This window comes from Pieris napi, chromosome 1, assembly GCF_905475465.1.
Source record: "Pieris napi chromosome 1, ilPieNapi1.2, whole genome shotgun sequence".
Classification (NCBI taxonomy): Eukaryota; Metazoa; Arthropoda; class Insecta; order Lepidoptera; family Pieridae; genus Pieris; species Pieris napi.
This window is the reverse complement of record NC_062234.1, coordinates 2623828-2640660: the sequence shown is the minus strand read 5'-3', so window position 1 is coordinate 2640660 and position 16833 is coordinate 2623828. Positions and strand designations below refer to the sequence as shown.

General features: G+C 34.0%; 1 protein-coding gene across 5 annotated transcripts in view; it reads left to right on the top strand.

Annotated features, from left to right (window-relative positions):
* Positions 1–16833, top strand: part of LOC125062535 (protein doublesex-like) — a 146685-nt gene that overhangs the window by 40770 nt on the left and 89082 nt on the right. The window contains exons 2-4 of one of the 5 annotated variants that reach the window (XR_007119450.1): positions 11193–11336; positions 13357–13438; positions 16171–16309. Coding sequence is in view for 4 of the 5 variants with exons in the window: in XM_047669247.1 (XP_047525203.1) it covers positions 11193–11336; positions 13357–13438; positions 16063–16099 (263 nt within the window). In the remaining variant the exon portion in view is untranslated. Of the gene's footprint in view, positions 1–11192; positions 11337–13356; positions 13456–16062; positions 16310–16833 lie in introns of those variants that run through there. The other 4 variants (XM_047669394.1, XM_047669247.1, XM_047669331.1 and 1 more) reach the window with 4 other exon arrangements.

The following is a 16833-nucleotide window of genomic DNA, read 5'->3' as shown; positions in this document are numbered from 1 at the left end:
ACAAAAGGCTTTTAATATCACAGACTTGAATACAAATAATACAATTATTTCATTTTACCTTATTACCACTAAGATTATTACAGAATTTCATAAATTGTAATAGAATTTTTAGTATCATAGTTATCGTTATTATAAATTTTTGTTATTAATGGTTTAGAATCTCTTCGAATCAACCTGGTAGGGATAAGAAAAAGAAGCGCGTAACGGTCAAATGTGACGCGTAACCGAAACATGTGACGCGTAACCGAAAAATGTGACGCGTAACGAAAAAATGTTACACAAAATTTTTTTCCAACCCCGATAAAGAAGTTTCACTTCAAAAATTTAAAAAGATTTTTATCTTGTTACGCCAGAAGTATAACTTCAAACGCGTGTACATAAGTAGACACACGTTTTTTTTATTAACACTTCGTTGCATTTTTGAATTCTTTTCTTCCCTATCATACATCGTTCCATAGATCTTTGACACGCCTGCGGCTTTGGATGCTGCGCTTTAATGGGTGCCCAAGTTTGAGATGTTAGTTCAGGTAATACAAGTATTAAAGAGATTTCTTTTAATTACGAAGAAGTTATATCTATACAATATTCTATATAGGTACTAGCAAACTGTTTAAATGTAATATATACTTATATAAAATTCACGTGTCACAATGTTCGTTCCCATAATCCTCTGAAACCGCTCGACCGATCTTATGATTTTTTTAGGCATATTCAGTAAGTCTGCGAATCGGCTACTATCTATCTTTCAAATCCTTAGTATTTATTAGTAGTGATAAGGGGTCCGACCCAAAAAAAAAATTTTTTTTAGACAATTTTTTTTTTAATAAGTTTTTATTTTCATTATTATGATACAACATACAAAAATACATACAACCCATAATTTTCATCTGCCCTCTATGATCAACACCTTTTTTTATTTGTTAGTTAAGAACTCTGAGATTTACATAGAGAAAAATCACAGAAAAACCTAAAAAGTTTAAAAAAAGGACTCCAATAACAATATAAAATATCAAAATAAACAGGTCCTTCCGGAGATTATAACATTCATTCAAACACAATACATACTATATAGTGTAGATTTATAAAAAGCATTGTTAGCTTAGAGGCTTTGTGCGTCTCTAACCTGGGGTCGGGCGTTCGAATCACAGTCAATGGATTTTTATGTGGGCATTTAACCCTCGCTCGTACGGTAAAGGAAATCGTGAGGAAACCTAGAAATCACCAGCCGTGGCCAAAATGGTGAAACTTATCGTGTATTTTTATAGTATTAGCTTTTTTGTAATTAAATGAGTAAAAAAAACAGTAATCTCACGTTTTCGCCATACAATCGTGTTTTAGTAATAATTTAACTATTAATGTTAACTTTTACGACTTTCGGGTTAACCTTCGCAACTTTGTTAGAAGGCGTGACTACGTGCAACACAGCTTGTCATTTACAACCCATAAAAATATATATACTACTAGAAATATACTTAAATAAAATATTTTTCATAAATACAAATTTTCAAATCGTTATTCTGCGCTTGTATTACTTGAAAATAAATCAAGGGCCGTACATTTCTGTAGGTATCTGTTTCATGATCATTTGTCAATCTAATAGACAAGTGATCCTAGCCTAGCCTGATACCTACACGCCGTCGACTTTTTGAGTCTAAGGGTCTAAACCTGCTTGGGTTTCCTCACGATGTTCTCCTTCCCCGTTCGAGCGAATGTTAATTGAAATAAAATCCATTGGTGCACAGCCTGGGGGATCGAACCTACGACCTCAGGGATGAGAGTCTCACGCTGAAGCCACTAGGCCAACACTGTTCTTTAATTACTTACTCTAAAAAGGTTTTCTGATAATGAAATTGTCTTTTCTACCGTTGTGGGAGGACTGTCGTACCTAGTCTAGTAGCTCCAAAAAAGCATGCCATGGCAGACATTGCCAGACATTGTCCATGGGCGGCTGACTTAACATCAGATGAGCCTCCTGCCCGTTTGCCCCCTGTTCTATTAAAAAAGACTTAAGACGTAAATTTTACCGTTTGTGTGTTGTTTCGTCAATACTGAAACCTGCGTTATCGCAATTTTATTTGTCGCAAATTTGCAGTTGTTTCATACATACCTATATACAACCCTACAAACGTTTTATCTTAGACACTCATTTCCACTTAGACAATAGCTTTATGTGCCCACAAGAAGTCATTAATAACTGTCAGTATGACTCCTCCCCGTTAATTTATATTTTGAACCTTAAGACACGGTAATAAGGGCTATTAAAGCGCAGTCGCCTAGCAATGCCGCGCCTTGGGTATAGAGATTAATGTTACGAGAATTGCTTTGTGAATAGCGTCTAACTTCTCTAACACGTACAGTGCCTCTTTAACTGTTAAGTAGTTTTTAAATGAACTTAACCATGGATTTAATACAGCTGTAACTAACTGCCTTATGTCCCTTAGTAAATGAATCAAATATTTTTGAAGTGAAACTTCTTTAGGGTAAAATTTTTACGAAAGAAACGCAATAATAATAACATTAGCGTCACGAAGGTGAGCAGCGTTTTTGTCGAAGAAAAGGGAGAGAGAGATTGAGAGACAGAGTGAGAAGGGTGAATTATCTTATAGAAGTTCTACTTTATAAATTAAAATTTCGTAAAGAGAATATATGAAATATTAGTTCTTTATATTTTATGCAAAATAATTTATTGACATCTCAAATGACGAATTGTAAAAAAAATGCTACGTGTTTTTATTATCTATCGAAGAAATAAATTAAAAAGGTTGTAGCGTCACTGTTTTTTTTTTATATAGATACGAACCCGAAAATAAAAATGTACTTAAATAGCAACATGAATGATTTATGTTTTTTTATAGTCAAATATAAACAATATATCTAACAGAGTTGGTATTAAATATTTATAAACATAAAAAGGCATATTAATAAGTTAATAACTTATTCGCCTATAAAACTAGAAATCAATTATCTTTGCTATGAAATTGGGCTAATGAGTGTTAGGTCTTAATTACCGACTCTGAGTATGACTAAAGTACCAGTTTTTTAATTATTAACTTATAAAATAGATTATTTAATAGCAGGTGATCAAATTGTGACGTAATACATTAAATTTGGAAACCAAAACCGCTGTCTGGTACAGAAGTGCTGGAGTTCCCCCCTATCCATAAACGAACGAACCAAGAAAATCTTGTGACAAAATCTTTTTACTAAGGCTTTCTATCAAATATTTTGCTTATCTATACTAAACATACTAAAGCAATCAATCAACTCTTATATCAACAAGTTCGAACACAGTAGTACAACGGATGTGATTTCGTCACGTAATAGAAAAATACAAATTTACGTAGCCCGTAGGCGTTAGAGAAAAAAAGTGGTTCTATATTCAAAGTTGGCCGTTCGCCCAATAGACGCGCTGTAGGCGTGGCGGTGCGCTCCGATTGGCCGAATCGCCGCCTCATAACGCAACCGATTATAAAGTTACATTTTGCGGCCGTAACCGTTACTACGTTATTTGAATTACGCCATTGATAACGTTTTTTTGGTGTGGGATATGGGTCCGACCGGTTCCCATATGCTGATTTATTACAGGTGACTTGTTTGGTATTGTAGGTACCTAAGAGTAAGCTCGCCGTAAGTTTACGTAATGCCAAAGAAAAACTGTTTAATATATATAAACTAACTAGCAGACCGGCCAAGCGTTGCTGAGGCTAAGGTAATTGTTATATTACATAGTAGCAAACTATTTAAGGGAAACGGTAGGAGAACACCAGCCATGTGGACCACCATGATTTTTTGGTGGGGATGCCATTTAATTGTAGCTTATGTGGAACGTTGGTACTTTTAACACAGCGCCATCTGTTAGAATTGTGACTATTAAATAATAAACAAATATTTTGCAATAAAATAATATTGCGGGTATAATTTGAGATGTAAGCTATCCTATCTTTTAAGTTGGATCAAACTACACACGGTGTGCAAATTTGATTGATATCGGTTCGGTAGTTTAGGAGTCCATCGTGGACAACGTGACACGTAATTTATATATATTAAGATAAACTAGATAGTAATAATAACAATGAATAAAAATTAAAACAAATTTGAAAAGTTGGTCCCCGTGGCAATGTATTTTTAACGCTGGCAGCATTTCGTCGCTGTATTGCGATACATATTCGTTGAGCGAGGAAAGCCTGTGCACTTGAGCCCCAAGGCCCAAGAGTCTTTACTCCATAGGGAAGTCAACAGCGTGTGAAACGTCGAGAAAACTGTAAATTTGTTTAACATGTCTCTTAAAAGCTAAATTAGGTGTATAGATAATTTTGTATGAATGTATCAATGGTAAATGATGCAGGAGTCAAGCTACAGTGGCGCTGTATTGAAGCGTGTTAGCGCTTATTTCTATTTTATTATGTTAGAGTAAGTTTTATTAAACGTGGTAGGAAACTCTTAATGAACGTATAAGGTATTATACAGAGTCGAGACTTAGTGAAAATCCATTAAAATTTAAAGATACAAAACTTCGAAGCAAATTTTTTTTTCTTTTGTTTTTACTACAGTAAAGTTCACAAAAGATTGCGGCTTTAATTTAATTACAATACAATAATTATGGCTAATAAGTAATATTACGTAGACTTAATTTCCTACTAGTGAATAGCTTAAACAAAGGTAATGTTCATTAACAGTCATAGTTTTGACACTATGTTCGTATGTCCGAGATACCGCCCTTCACTACACTAGTTTTAGGAACTCAAAAGGTTTAGTTCTTTTGAGGCTTTTTCCTGTTGTATCAAGAAGTTGGATTGCCACTGCGTTCACATGGTGTAGCCAGTTTAAGTGATCGAAGCAACTATGTATTTTATTATTCGCCCTACTACTGACTAAAGTTCTCAGCCTTTTAGCGTTCAAGCCCGTAAAACAATATCCTGGTAATATCCAACAATGGCGTCATTAAAAATAAATACGTTGAAACATTTTCTATGTTTTTCAAATGGGCGTTTTATGGCGTTACTGTGAATGCCGATAACAATTAATGACCGTTTACAGATACATATATAACTGAACTAATGCAGTTTTAAAATTCAAGGCTTGATTTGTGTTGTTCCGTTGAGAATTTCATTAGTGGCCTAGTGGCTTCAGCGTGTGACTGCACCATGCACTTTCTGTCTATGTGCGCATTTAACATTCGCTCAAACGGTGAAGGAAAACATCGTGAGGAAACCGGCTTGCCTTAGACCAAGACGGCGTGTGTCAAGCACAGGACGTTGATCACCTCCCTTATTAGATTGTCCAAACTATCATGAAACAGATACAGAAATCTGAGGCCCAGACCAGTGGCGTAACTATACCATCTGGGGCCCGTGGCAAATTCTTTTGATGGGGCCCTATCAGTAAAAATCGTGACATTGGCTTCAGTTTAACTTAAATAAACTTCGAGATTTTCAGCGTACTCAATTACACGTTATGTGTCCCAAGTCCCAATAATGGCCATAGGCCTCCACTCTTATGCGAGGGGGAATGGTCTGTAGTCCCCACGCTAGCCCAATGCCCAATTCGCTCATGCTATTCCGCGTGATTGATGATGTGGATTCTGGGTCAATTTAAAGAAATGCACGAAATTCTTTCTTAAAATTGTAGGGAACGACGAAAAAGTTTACCTGACTTTTGATATTCCACTAGCACATATAAAATGGGTGGACTCAGCGGAGGATAAAGACATTGAGGAAAATGCTATTCTGTTTACGGTTCTTTTACTGCAAGATAACCGTGCGATACGTTTTACGAGGCAGTGCTATATGTTACGTAAACGTGATGAATTGGGGTTACTGCAAAATACTGTACGGGTAATTTCTACTAATATATACACACTAGTAATGTAACTAAATAGGGAAGGTAGGATCAGAAATTAATGATTTTTTTTATTTCATGTACCTACTATTAAAATCATTGTAATTTTATTTTATTTATTATTTTATTAAGAAGTACAATGTACAATGTTTAATGTTACAAGCACTTATAGGCAAATATGACATACACGAAGAGATATTTAAAACAAAACAATTAAAATTACAAAAATTAAACGAAAATTGATTTTAAAATGTGAGGGGAGCAATTATGGATATCCAGACCTAGCTCGTGTAACAGAAGCTGTTAAACCATTTTTTTTATAAAGTTTAAGACAAGATTATCACTGAAGACACTTTTATACTTACATAGAATAATAACCTCGCCACCGCCATCAGATCTCGCCATCAGATCTGAGGCTGAGAATCTCAGAAGTTGGGCAGTGTAAAATCTTCCCTTTACTTTATAAGGGGACTTGGTACTGGGACTAAGGGAAATCGGACTTTAGTTTTTAAACTATGTGGATGGGCTTTGGGCCCGGGCGGCGACAATTCCTTCTTTATCTTAGGTAAGATAGCCCAGAAACGAGTTTCAGAAGCTGTCATACCATTTTTTGTATGAAGCTTGAAATATTTGACAGTTCTCAAGATAAGATTGTGACTTGACTAATACGACTATCATGTACAGCCTTGATACCTAAGAGTCGAGACATGGGTCTCGCTACCCCTCTGAATAGCAGAGACTTTGAGGGTAGAGCCAGCCCCACAGTCTTCGCGACAAGCTCAACATCTATGGCGCGGGCCTGCGTAAGCGCATGATCAACTCATTTAAAAAAAATATCTTATAGCATTGCCCTCGCGCATATCGTTTTTGAATCTACTGTACATTACTTTTAATTCAACGAAATATAAAAGGAATGACAAAAAGTATATAAAACCAATTAGTCATGCCCAAAAATTAAATTATTTTATCGAAAATCAAGATCGCAAATTAATGATTAATAACACGAAAGTCTGTAACCTTAAACGACCTTACCATATAAAAAATCTTTTCAATACTTAACAGTTAAAAATGAATACTTCAAAACATCAAACTGACATTATCTGTACGATCGTAAAAACGAATACCTACTCAAATTTTTATCTGTAGGATTATGAATGATGGCGGTAATCAAAAAAGACAATTGACACATTTGACATTACAAAGCTGCATGTGTGTCAGTGTGACCAACTGTGAATAGATGGACAAAGGGAAGTCGTAAACAGACCTTGGGTTTACGAGTTGGTGACGCTATTTCTTAATCCGTTTTATGCGTTACAGCTTACTTTGTAGAGAGAATTATTTATGGTATTTCGCATTATCTATAGCTTTTTTGTTTCCGCTCACGTTTCACCAAGTCGAATTGAACATTTTTAATTTAATAACCTATGGTCAATGTTTGACAATTGACTTGATGAATAATATGGTACCTACTATAAATCAACAACAGACGCACAATTCTGATCTTATTCCGATTAGAAAAAATTGCGTTCACCCGAATAACTATCATACCACGAGTTATACCTATAACATAACATTAGTTAAGTTACATATATATTTAGTTAATAATTAGAAGCGCTTATGTTAACAATCATCATACACATGAAGATAATAAATTGTAAAATAACATTCTCGTTTCATCGTCTCGTTGATGTGAAAATGCGCTTACGCAGGCCCGTGCCATCGATGTCGAGCTCGACGCGGGGACAGTGGGGCTGGGTCTACACTCAAAGCCCTCTGCTCTTCAGAGGGGTAGCGATATCCTACCCACTAAAAACACCTCAGCCCTCCACACGCCCTTAAGATGCGCCCTCGGGGTTTGCCAAGGCAATCAACCCAAGGGGATTATATAATATACAAAAGATCGAAATCGCTTAAACCCTATATAGGTATCAGATGTGTCACTTAGTTCTAAGAACCCATAACGTCACTGTAGAATGATAACCTCGTATGTCAAAAAACCATTTATTTTTTATTCTTAGACTCTTATGTCATTTAACTGGTATAATCATGAAGTAAGAACTTATGTTATTAATAAATAAGTCCTTTTAACCATCAAAAGCTATGGAAAAAGCACATAATAATTTTAACGTACATTGACGAAATTAAACATTTTTTTCGTTTCGTGTAATGTTTGGTTCTCTGGACATACGAGGTTATCATTCTACAGCGACGGTAATTAAGTAGCAGTTTTTTGTTAATCCAGCGTCGCAACCCCACTACCCCTAACTTAATGTTATAAGCCCTTGTTTTAAACGATTAAAGTCAGTTGGCACTTAGCTTTAAACAAAGAGTTTTAATTATTAGAACATCCCTCGAACAACCGCCACAGAACATATCTCACGATTGAATAGTTTAAAAAGGTAAACGGAACTTATCAATTAGTACAAAAGTTTCTTCAAACATCTAAACAAATTTAAATGATTCTACGAATTTGTTATGTCATCTAAGGAGTTCGCTGAATGAATCGGGCGGTGTCTTTAGTGTAATACTTAAGAATATTTATTTACATTAAATACGGCTTTGTTTATACGCCGTTTTTCGAGCTATCGCTGGGTAAATATTCTTATCGTGTATAAAAATAAAAATCTTAATTTATATTATTACCACACTCAAAAAGCTGCCAAAAATATTTGTCTTGCAATATTTGTATACTATTTGAATAAAAAAGCAGTGGCGCAAGAACCTTTTTAAATATATATGTTTATAATGGAACATAAAACACAGGTATCACTTATTCCACGTCATTAAATTTGTCATCCGACATTAGACATCACTACCTACTAATCGGCAAAGAAGACTGAGTGAGTACACCAAGAGAAAAAGCCGGCGCAAAAAACTCTCGGTACTTTTTCAAAATAGCAAATCATCAAACAACACTTATTTTAAAACAAATACCGCATAGAAGAAGCCTGTCTAGCACTAGTCCCAGGCCCTTTTATCAACTAGATAATCGTGAACTTTATAGTAAGCCTTTTTACACAGGTTTTCTTTAATACATTTCTTAAATTTATTATAGATAATATATGATTAATAGATAAAAACTCCATTGGTGCATAGCCGGGAATCGAACCTACGATCTCAGGGATGAGAGTGCGATGCAGCCACTAGGCCAGCACTGCTCATCACATAATTTGAATGTTATTGTATATTGTCTGTATAAATGCTATCAAAAATTCTTTTATTGCTTTAAATGCTTAAAGAACAGAGAGTTTTTGTGTCTAAGCAACACAATTTTTGCTTAGCTAAGTTCCTTTATAAGTCAGGTGTAACTTGGACGTCACCGAAGTGTCATTTTTTTATTATTTCCATATAATTATACTATTTTAACAGTTACTAGTAATGTAATATAGGTAGGTACCTTCATCGATAATCCTACAATTAAAATACATAAAAAATATATATACATATAGGTAGGTACACCTAGATCTTACAACTAACAATATACATGAGCAGCTCATGTGAACTCAGCCAGTGTACAAACAAATAGGTTTATATCTAGAAGGCAAACGGCCAGAAGGCTCATCTGTTGATCTGTGATATTCAATCGCAAGTGCGGTGCCGGCCTTTTAAGAATTGGTACGCTCTTTTCTTGAAGGGCCCTAAATCAAGTTGGTTCGATTTATTGTTCATAATTTATGACTATGTATAATTAATTGTCTATTTAAAAATTCAGCTCAAGTTTAATGAGCGTAATATCTAGTATATAAATCAATCATCGGCTGTCATATTGACAACTTAAATACTACAAAACGCCCTTGAGTGCGCTATACTACATGAAACTAATTAAAGTCGTTCTTAAGTAAAAATTGTTGGCATTCTTTGGATATATGTGTGTGTGGAACGAGAACCTATCGAAGTATTTTCAAATGAATTTGACATCAGACTTCAAAAAGAGAAGCGTTCAAAAACCTTAAAAATCAATAGCGCTACAACCTATTTAGGTCTGGGCCTCAGATGTATCTGTTTCATGTTCATTTGTTAATTTAATAGGCAAGTAGGTGATCAGCCTTCTGTGCCTGACGCACGCCCTAGACTTTTTGGGTCTAAGGTAAGCCGGTTTCCTCACGATGTCTTCCTTCACCGTTCGTGCGAATGTTATGCGCACATAGAAAGAAACTCCATTGGTGCACAGCCGGGAATCGAACCTACGACCTCAGGGATGAGAGTCGCACGCTGAAGCCAATAGGCCAACACTGCTCTGCTCTGTAAAAACATAACTTAAAAAAAACAAGTCTGAAGTTATGTAACCGAACATGAGTTAAGTTACATATATGTTTTAGTAAATAATTAGAAGCCCACGGAAGATGCTACGGCATTGGACATAATTTAAAAACAACTTTCGAATAATAATAGAATTTATGTTACACCTAATGTCAGAGAATGATAATAACTATTTATTTATTTAATTTTTCAAATGTAAACTGAACTTTATTGACTACAATGACTCCTTTTCCAGTCTTTGATTATTTAATTTGCATGCAATCAAAAACTATTTTTAATAATGCCAAAGAAGTATAACTTCTTACGCGCGTACATAAGTACACGCACCCTTTTTTTAAACATATTTTTGTCTATTAATATATGTACCTACTTACTTGTTTTCTGTTTCGTATATATTGTATATCTATGTCGGTTTTGGCTTTCTGTATTGTCTAAGTGTTTTGATTTATAATATGTATGTTAGCTGTAAGATTACTTATAATTAAATAAATAATTAAGTCAAGGCTTAATTACCGGTCGTTGTACTCGTATGTCAGGGCTGCGCGATACAAAACTTAGTTTTTTGCATAGTGTTGAGGTGAGGAGCATGAAACATAGCACCATATAGTGCAAAGCACATTATAGTGACCATATTAATATTAAAAATTCTATCATCTATTTTATCCACAACGAAGTTATAAGGGTTCGAAAATGGCCTAATTGCTTCAAGAAACGTATGCTTGCCCCCAGATACAGATACAATAAGATTTCTCGCATGGGAAGTTTCGATATCACTTAACATCAGATGAGCCTGTCCATTTGTCCGTGTTCTACATTCTTCTATAGAGTCCGCGCCACCACTGAATGCCGATAGACGTGGCGCTAGCGAGTAGCGCAGCGTAGTAATAAGTTGCTAGTTCTACGTGCAAGGCTATTTTACCCCATCGTAACATAAATTAATATGAAATTCGCGAACTACTCTCCAAGATTTGCTTCTAATGTTTTACCTTAAAACAAATAAAATAATAATGAGTGGTGGCGCGGACTCTAGGTATTCTATTTTAAAAATGGCGTAATTCTGACCGCTCTCTGACAACAATTTTCTCTCTTTACAGCGTTGTCATTAGAACCACTGGTGGAGAACTGTCATAAGCTGTTAGACATATTCCATTATTCGTGGGAAATGATGCCCCTAGTGCTGGTCATACTGAACTACGCGGGAAATGACCTCGAGGAAGCTTCGCGGAAAATTGATGAAGGTAAGATTGTTTAGTAAAGAAAATTGTGATTAGAATGATTGATAATTGGTTACTGATATGAAAAACGCATTTTCAGTTGAGTTCAGTGGATTCTATATTAAATATATATATCATTCTATTCGCAAATATAATAGGCGCTTAAATTAACATTGATCAACATAATATTACTTTTTGTAGAGTTATTTTCGTTATTATTAGAAATTTCAGGTTCAGTTGAAAAATATATGAAATTATGATTTATAGTAACGATATTGGGGCTGTAACGGTATATCTTGTTTAATATTGCATAGTAATTAATTAATGTTAATAAAACTATTTACCAAATTAGGAATGTTATAATACGTTATATTATTTATTGGGCAGATATTGGATCTTATTTTTATACTAATAATAAAATTAAAAACTGATAAATTTAAAAAAATTATAATACCGGTGACACCAGAGCTGGTGCTTTCCTCGTTCAACGAATATCTGTATTAAAGGTACCTACAGAGATCAAACATTTTAGATTTAGTTTTAATTTTCTATTTATTTGTTACTATAATATTGTTAAGAGCAATAGTGTTGGCCTAGTGGATTCAGCGTGCGACTCTCATCCATTCCCAGCTATCGTAAAGGAAAACATCGTGAGGAAACCGGCTTGCCTTAGTCAAGCACAGGAGGCCGATCACCTAGTTGCCTATTAGATTGACAAATGATCATGAAACAGATACACAATTCTGAGGCCCAGACCAATAAAGGGTTGTAGCTCACACAGATTTATTTTAAAATATTGTTAAAGTAATATTATGTTGGATCAATGAATTGCTATAGCGAATATATTTGGCGAATGTTTCAATTGTTTCTCTCTCATGTGTTTACCTTTAACCTCTAAACCTTTCCCTTTATTTAGTCATGAATAAACAACACATTTAAAAGACACACATTCTCAACTTTGTTGTATCTGTCAATTGTCAAAATATAGCACTTGACAGTAATATGTCAGATTTGACGTTCAAGAACATGGCTGCAATTGTTGTAAAGTTGGAAAACTTTTTAACGTTTATTAATGCTCGTTACTTATATATCCATATATGCCCTAATAATTTTTAATATGCATATAATATGATAATAAAGGCATATGTGTTTGTTAATAAACAATTATTTCCCATAACGTCTATTTGCATATCTTCCATTATATAATCTTTATGAGGAATTATTAATTGGGTATTTGTAGTTTAAAAAACGTTCTAACTATTATTCAAAGTGTCATTTTTTATAGATTTATAATTTATTTTAACTTTGCATTTAAAGTAGTAAAGTAAGTTTTTTTATATATACATAAATTATACAGTTATAGGCCTGTGTACGGTTCACACAATCGATGTTTACATTTTTATGAATTCCAAAAACGATACAAAAGTGATGTTACCCTTATAACTAGGATTGCCTGGAAGAGATCGCTTATTAGCGATAAGGCCGCTCGTTGTTCTGTGTATTTTTTTAATATCTTTTGTAAATCGGTTTGTGGTGTGAATAAATAAATAAAATATAAATCTATGACTGACTTCTCTATTTTCGTGAAAACTTCAAAATCACTTCTAACCGAAGCGTAACGCTCTTTTTTTCTTGTTCGAGACTTTAAAACACATTATTTATGATTGAATTCTGTCAATCATATATACCACACTCAGACAAGAGCTGATCTAACGCTTTAAAGACAGAGCTTGTCCTAAAACCAGAAATCAATGCACGGTTTTCTCATTCAAATATTATCTTTTTTTATTTCTTAATAAATATCAGTGCTAAAACGATATACGAACGCTCTAAGATAAAGACAGACTATGACTCTTAAACCACCCATCCTGGCCCACCTCTTTTACATTACATATGACTTTCATGTCCTTTTAAAAACAAAAAAACTCGAAAAAAGCGTGTATTATTCATGGATATATAAACCTTAATCCCTTACTTTCATAATCCTAATGAGAGAGGAACACTAACGCACTGCGATTGCATATGTCACATTGTTTGTTCGCAGGGAAAATGATTATCAACGAGTATGCGCGGAAACACAACTTAAACATCTTCGACGGTCTCGAACTACGGAACTCGACACGCCAGTATGGACTTTAATACAGTAATAATAGCTGTTCTTGTTCACATACATACATACAATCACACTATACAATGTGTAGAGATAAATAAAAAAGTGCGTGCGTACAAAGTACACTTGTCAGAAGTGAAACTTCTTTGGCAAACTAATTTTTAACTTATTCATATTTATACAAATCTAAAACTTTAAATTTCCAATACCTAGAGAGAAGGAAAACGGATGATATGTTAGGAATTTAATTAATTTAATTGTCATTAAAACATTAAAATTCGATAATAAAAAGACGTGGCATTTTAATTTCCACTTCGTCATTTGAGATTTCAATAAATTATTTTGCATAAAATGTAAAACACTAATATTTCATAAATTCTCTTTACGAAATTTTAATTTTAAAAATATAATTTCAATAAGGTAATTGACCCTTCTCACTCTCACTCAATCAGTCTCAATCGCTCTCTCCCTTTTCTTCGACAAAAACGCTGCACATCTTGGTGACGTTCCGTAAAAATTTTACCCTCATGCGCCTAAAAAAGTTTCACTTCAAAAATTAAATAACGACCAAACTCGACAAAAATCTATGAGTTTCATATTTCAAAATTTCGTTTCTGTCATACGATCCTCATACTTATACGCTTGTGTTGAAGTTCCGAAATTGGTGTCTTAGAAAGCGCTTTCTGCTGCGTAATTAGAACCAAGGTAGACCTTAGCGCGATGTATGAGGTAAACGTAAAAAATACGTTTCTGACATACGGGGGGTCATACTTACCGCTAAGTCTCAACTTAACCCTTAGATCAATATGCTTTGGGACAGACCTGTCAGAACAAAATTGTATTGAAAATAAATTAGTTCACGCCTGATCGTCGACAATTGCGTCCCAACATTGGCATTGCACCTACACTGAAGTTACAACAGTCGCGAAGTATTTTTGTCTTTAGCCCTTTTGATTTTCCGAACCTATACCACTTAGGAATCGACCATACCTATTTAAAGCCCGACAAAGCGCTCACAGGTCAAGGCTTTGAGGATATTTGCGAGAGTCTAACATCAAAAAGTTTCCCCAAAATTAACACAGTATTAAAAAAACAAATGAAGACCTTGACACACTCCACATGAAAAGCCTTAGTAGCATATGGACGTTACATATCTTTTAATATATTCAAAGCACTAAAAAATACATGAAAATAAAAGCGTGGTCTTAATTTATTAAAGTGAAATCTAATTCAAACGTATTACTTTATAATCGCTTTATTATTCATATAAAAGAAACGAAATAAAAACGCTAACCTAACCTAACAATGTCTCTGTACACGCACAATACATTCAATAGTAATAGATTTCAACACCTGACAGGAAAATTGCAATCGATAGGTATATGTACAATTCCGTATCAATTAAATACAAAGTGTTTATTCTATTTTCAAATTTGCATAGCGATTATTTTACACTTGGAGAAGTTCTTTTTTTTTTAAATTAAAATAAAAAGTAAAAGCTAATTTTAGAAGTCATAAAGCACAATGCTAGGTTCATAACACAAAATAATATATTTATAATTACAGGAGAAAAAAAATAATAATTACAAAACTTATTGAAGATAAAAAATATTTTAGTTTTTACTAAATGGTTAACAAAATAAACGCATTTTAGTTAAAACAAATAATGCAACGTCATTTAGTAATGCGTTCACTGCGTCAAGCCAAATCACAGTCAAATTATAAAATTGTCATATTTTAAAATACCGTTAACAATAATAATACAGCTGTTAATTGATATTTGCTTACAATAATTTGTGATATCAATAAAAATTATTGCCATTTCACGTTGGGTAAATGTGTTAGTAAGTTTGTGTACTCAATGACCCGCATTTATGAACGCTTTCTTTTAGTATCTCTAGTTCTGTTGTTTGATGATTTGCTATTTTAAAAGAGTACCGAGAGTTTTTTACGCCGGCTTTTTCTCTAGGCATACACCCTCTGTCTTCTTTGCCGATAAGTAGGGATGCCTACAAATTCAAATTTAATGACGTGGAATAAGTGATACATTTTTTTTTATAATTATAGTCGGTGTAAACTAGTTTTTCTCAGCCATTTTGTATCGTACCCCACCTTAGCCCTTCTAAAATTCTTTTCGGAAAATACATTTTCTTGCATGTAGCTGATTCCTATAAACGCCTACTCCAGCCTTCCATTCTGCCCTTCACCAAGGCCAGACTGCAATTAGTTTAACATCATATTTCTACTGTCTGCTGTTTTTTCCAGTTTTTGGGTCGGTCATTATAGTATTACTCCACTTCCAAGAGCGAATAGTATTCGTACCAAAAACCCAAGTAACTTCGTTAAAAGTCTCGTATTAAAACAGTCTCCAACTTTTGCTAGGGATTCTAGTATTTATAATATATTTTTTTTAGATAAGTGACGTAATTAGCAATATATTTTTACCGAAAAGTTTTGGATCTCTTCCATTACATATCCATTACATATATATAACCGCTATCCGAAAAACGATGTAATAAAAAACTCTAACATTCTAAATATGAATACCGTAGTAATACACTCAACAATGTAACACTAATTTTACACAAGTCCATTAAGGTTTCACACTAATTCAACACAGTAATAATTTTCACTTTGCAGTGATCGGACGAAGTTGGAAAAATTCGATAATTTGTGAACAGAAGTGACAGTTTAGTGCTAGTGTTAGTTCTTTTCCATTTTTATTTAGTGTTATTTTCTTTTTCGTAGGAAAATGCTGAGCGAAATTAATATAAGTGGTGTGTTCTCGTCATCTATGAAGTTATTTTGCGAATGATACTTTAAAACATGTGTGATGTGTGTGCTGTGCGATGCTTATGTATAGACAATGATGGAGACATAGTCCCTGGTAAGTCTTTTTATATTTACGAAGCTGGCTTTTATCGAAACAAATTTATTATTAAAACATTTTTCGACAAAAGGCTTCTTCTACTATTATATGGATAAGTACAACTATTTTTAATGTTATATATATACTTACTTAGATACTCGTATATATTTGAAATAACATATACATATAATGTATAATGTAGAACAAAAGAGGGAGCTTGACCTTGGCTTGTCCCACTGCTCGATTGGCGGAATGGATAAACGCTTGGATATGTACAAATGTGATACAAAAATGGGCTCCGACGGCAGTGTTAGAAAAGTGGCCTAATCTGCCTATACAGACTCGTCAGTATATGTACATAGTACGGGCACATTCAGGAGTTGCTAATAGTTAATTTGTCTTCATGCTTAGTCCTTCCAGTGGATTTTGTTAAGTAAAAAAAGTGTGTATACTTTAACACAACAAATTCTGTTGTTCTGTGTTGTTCCTAAATATGAGATGGCTGAGAGGTTTGCTTCTCGAAATTTGCCCTTATGGTAACA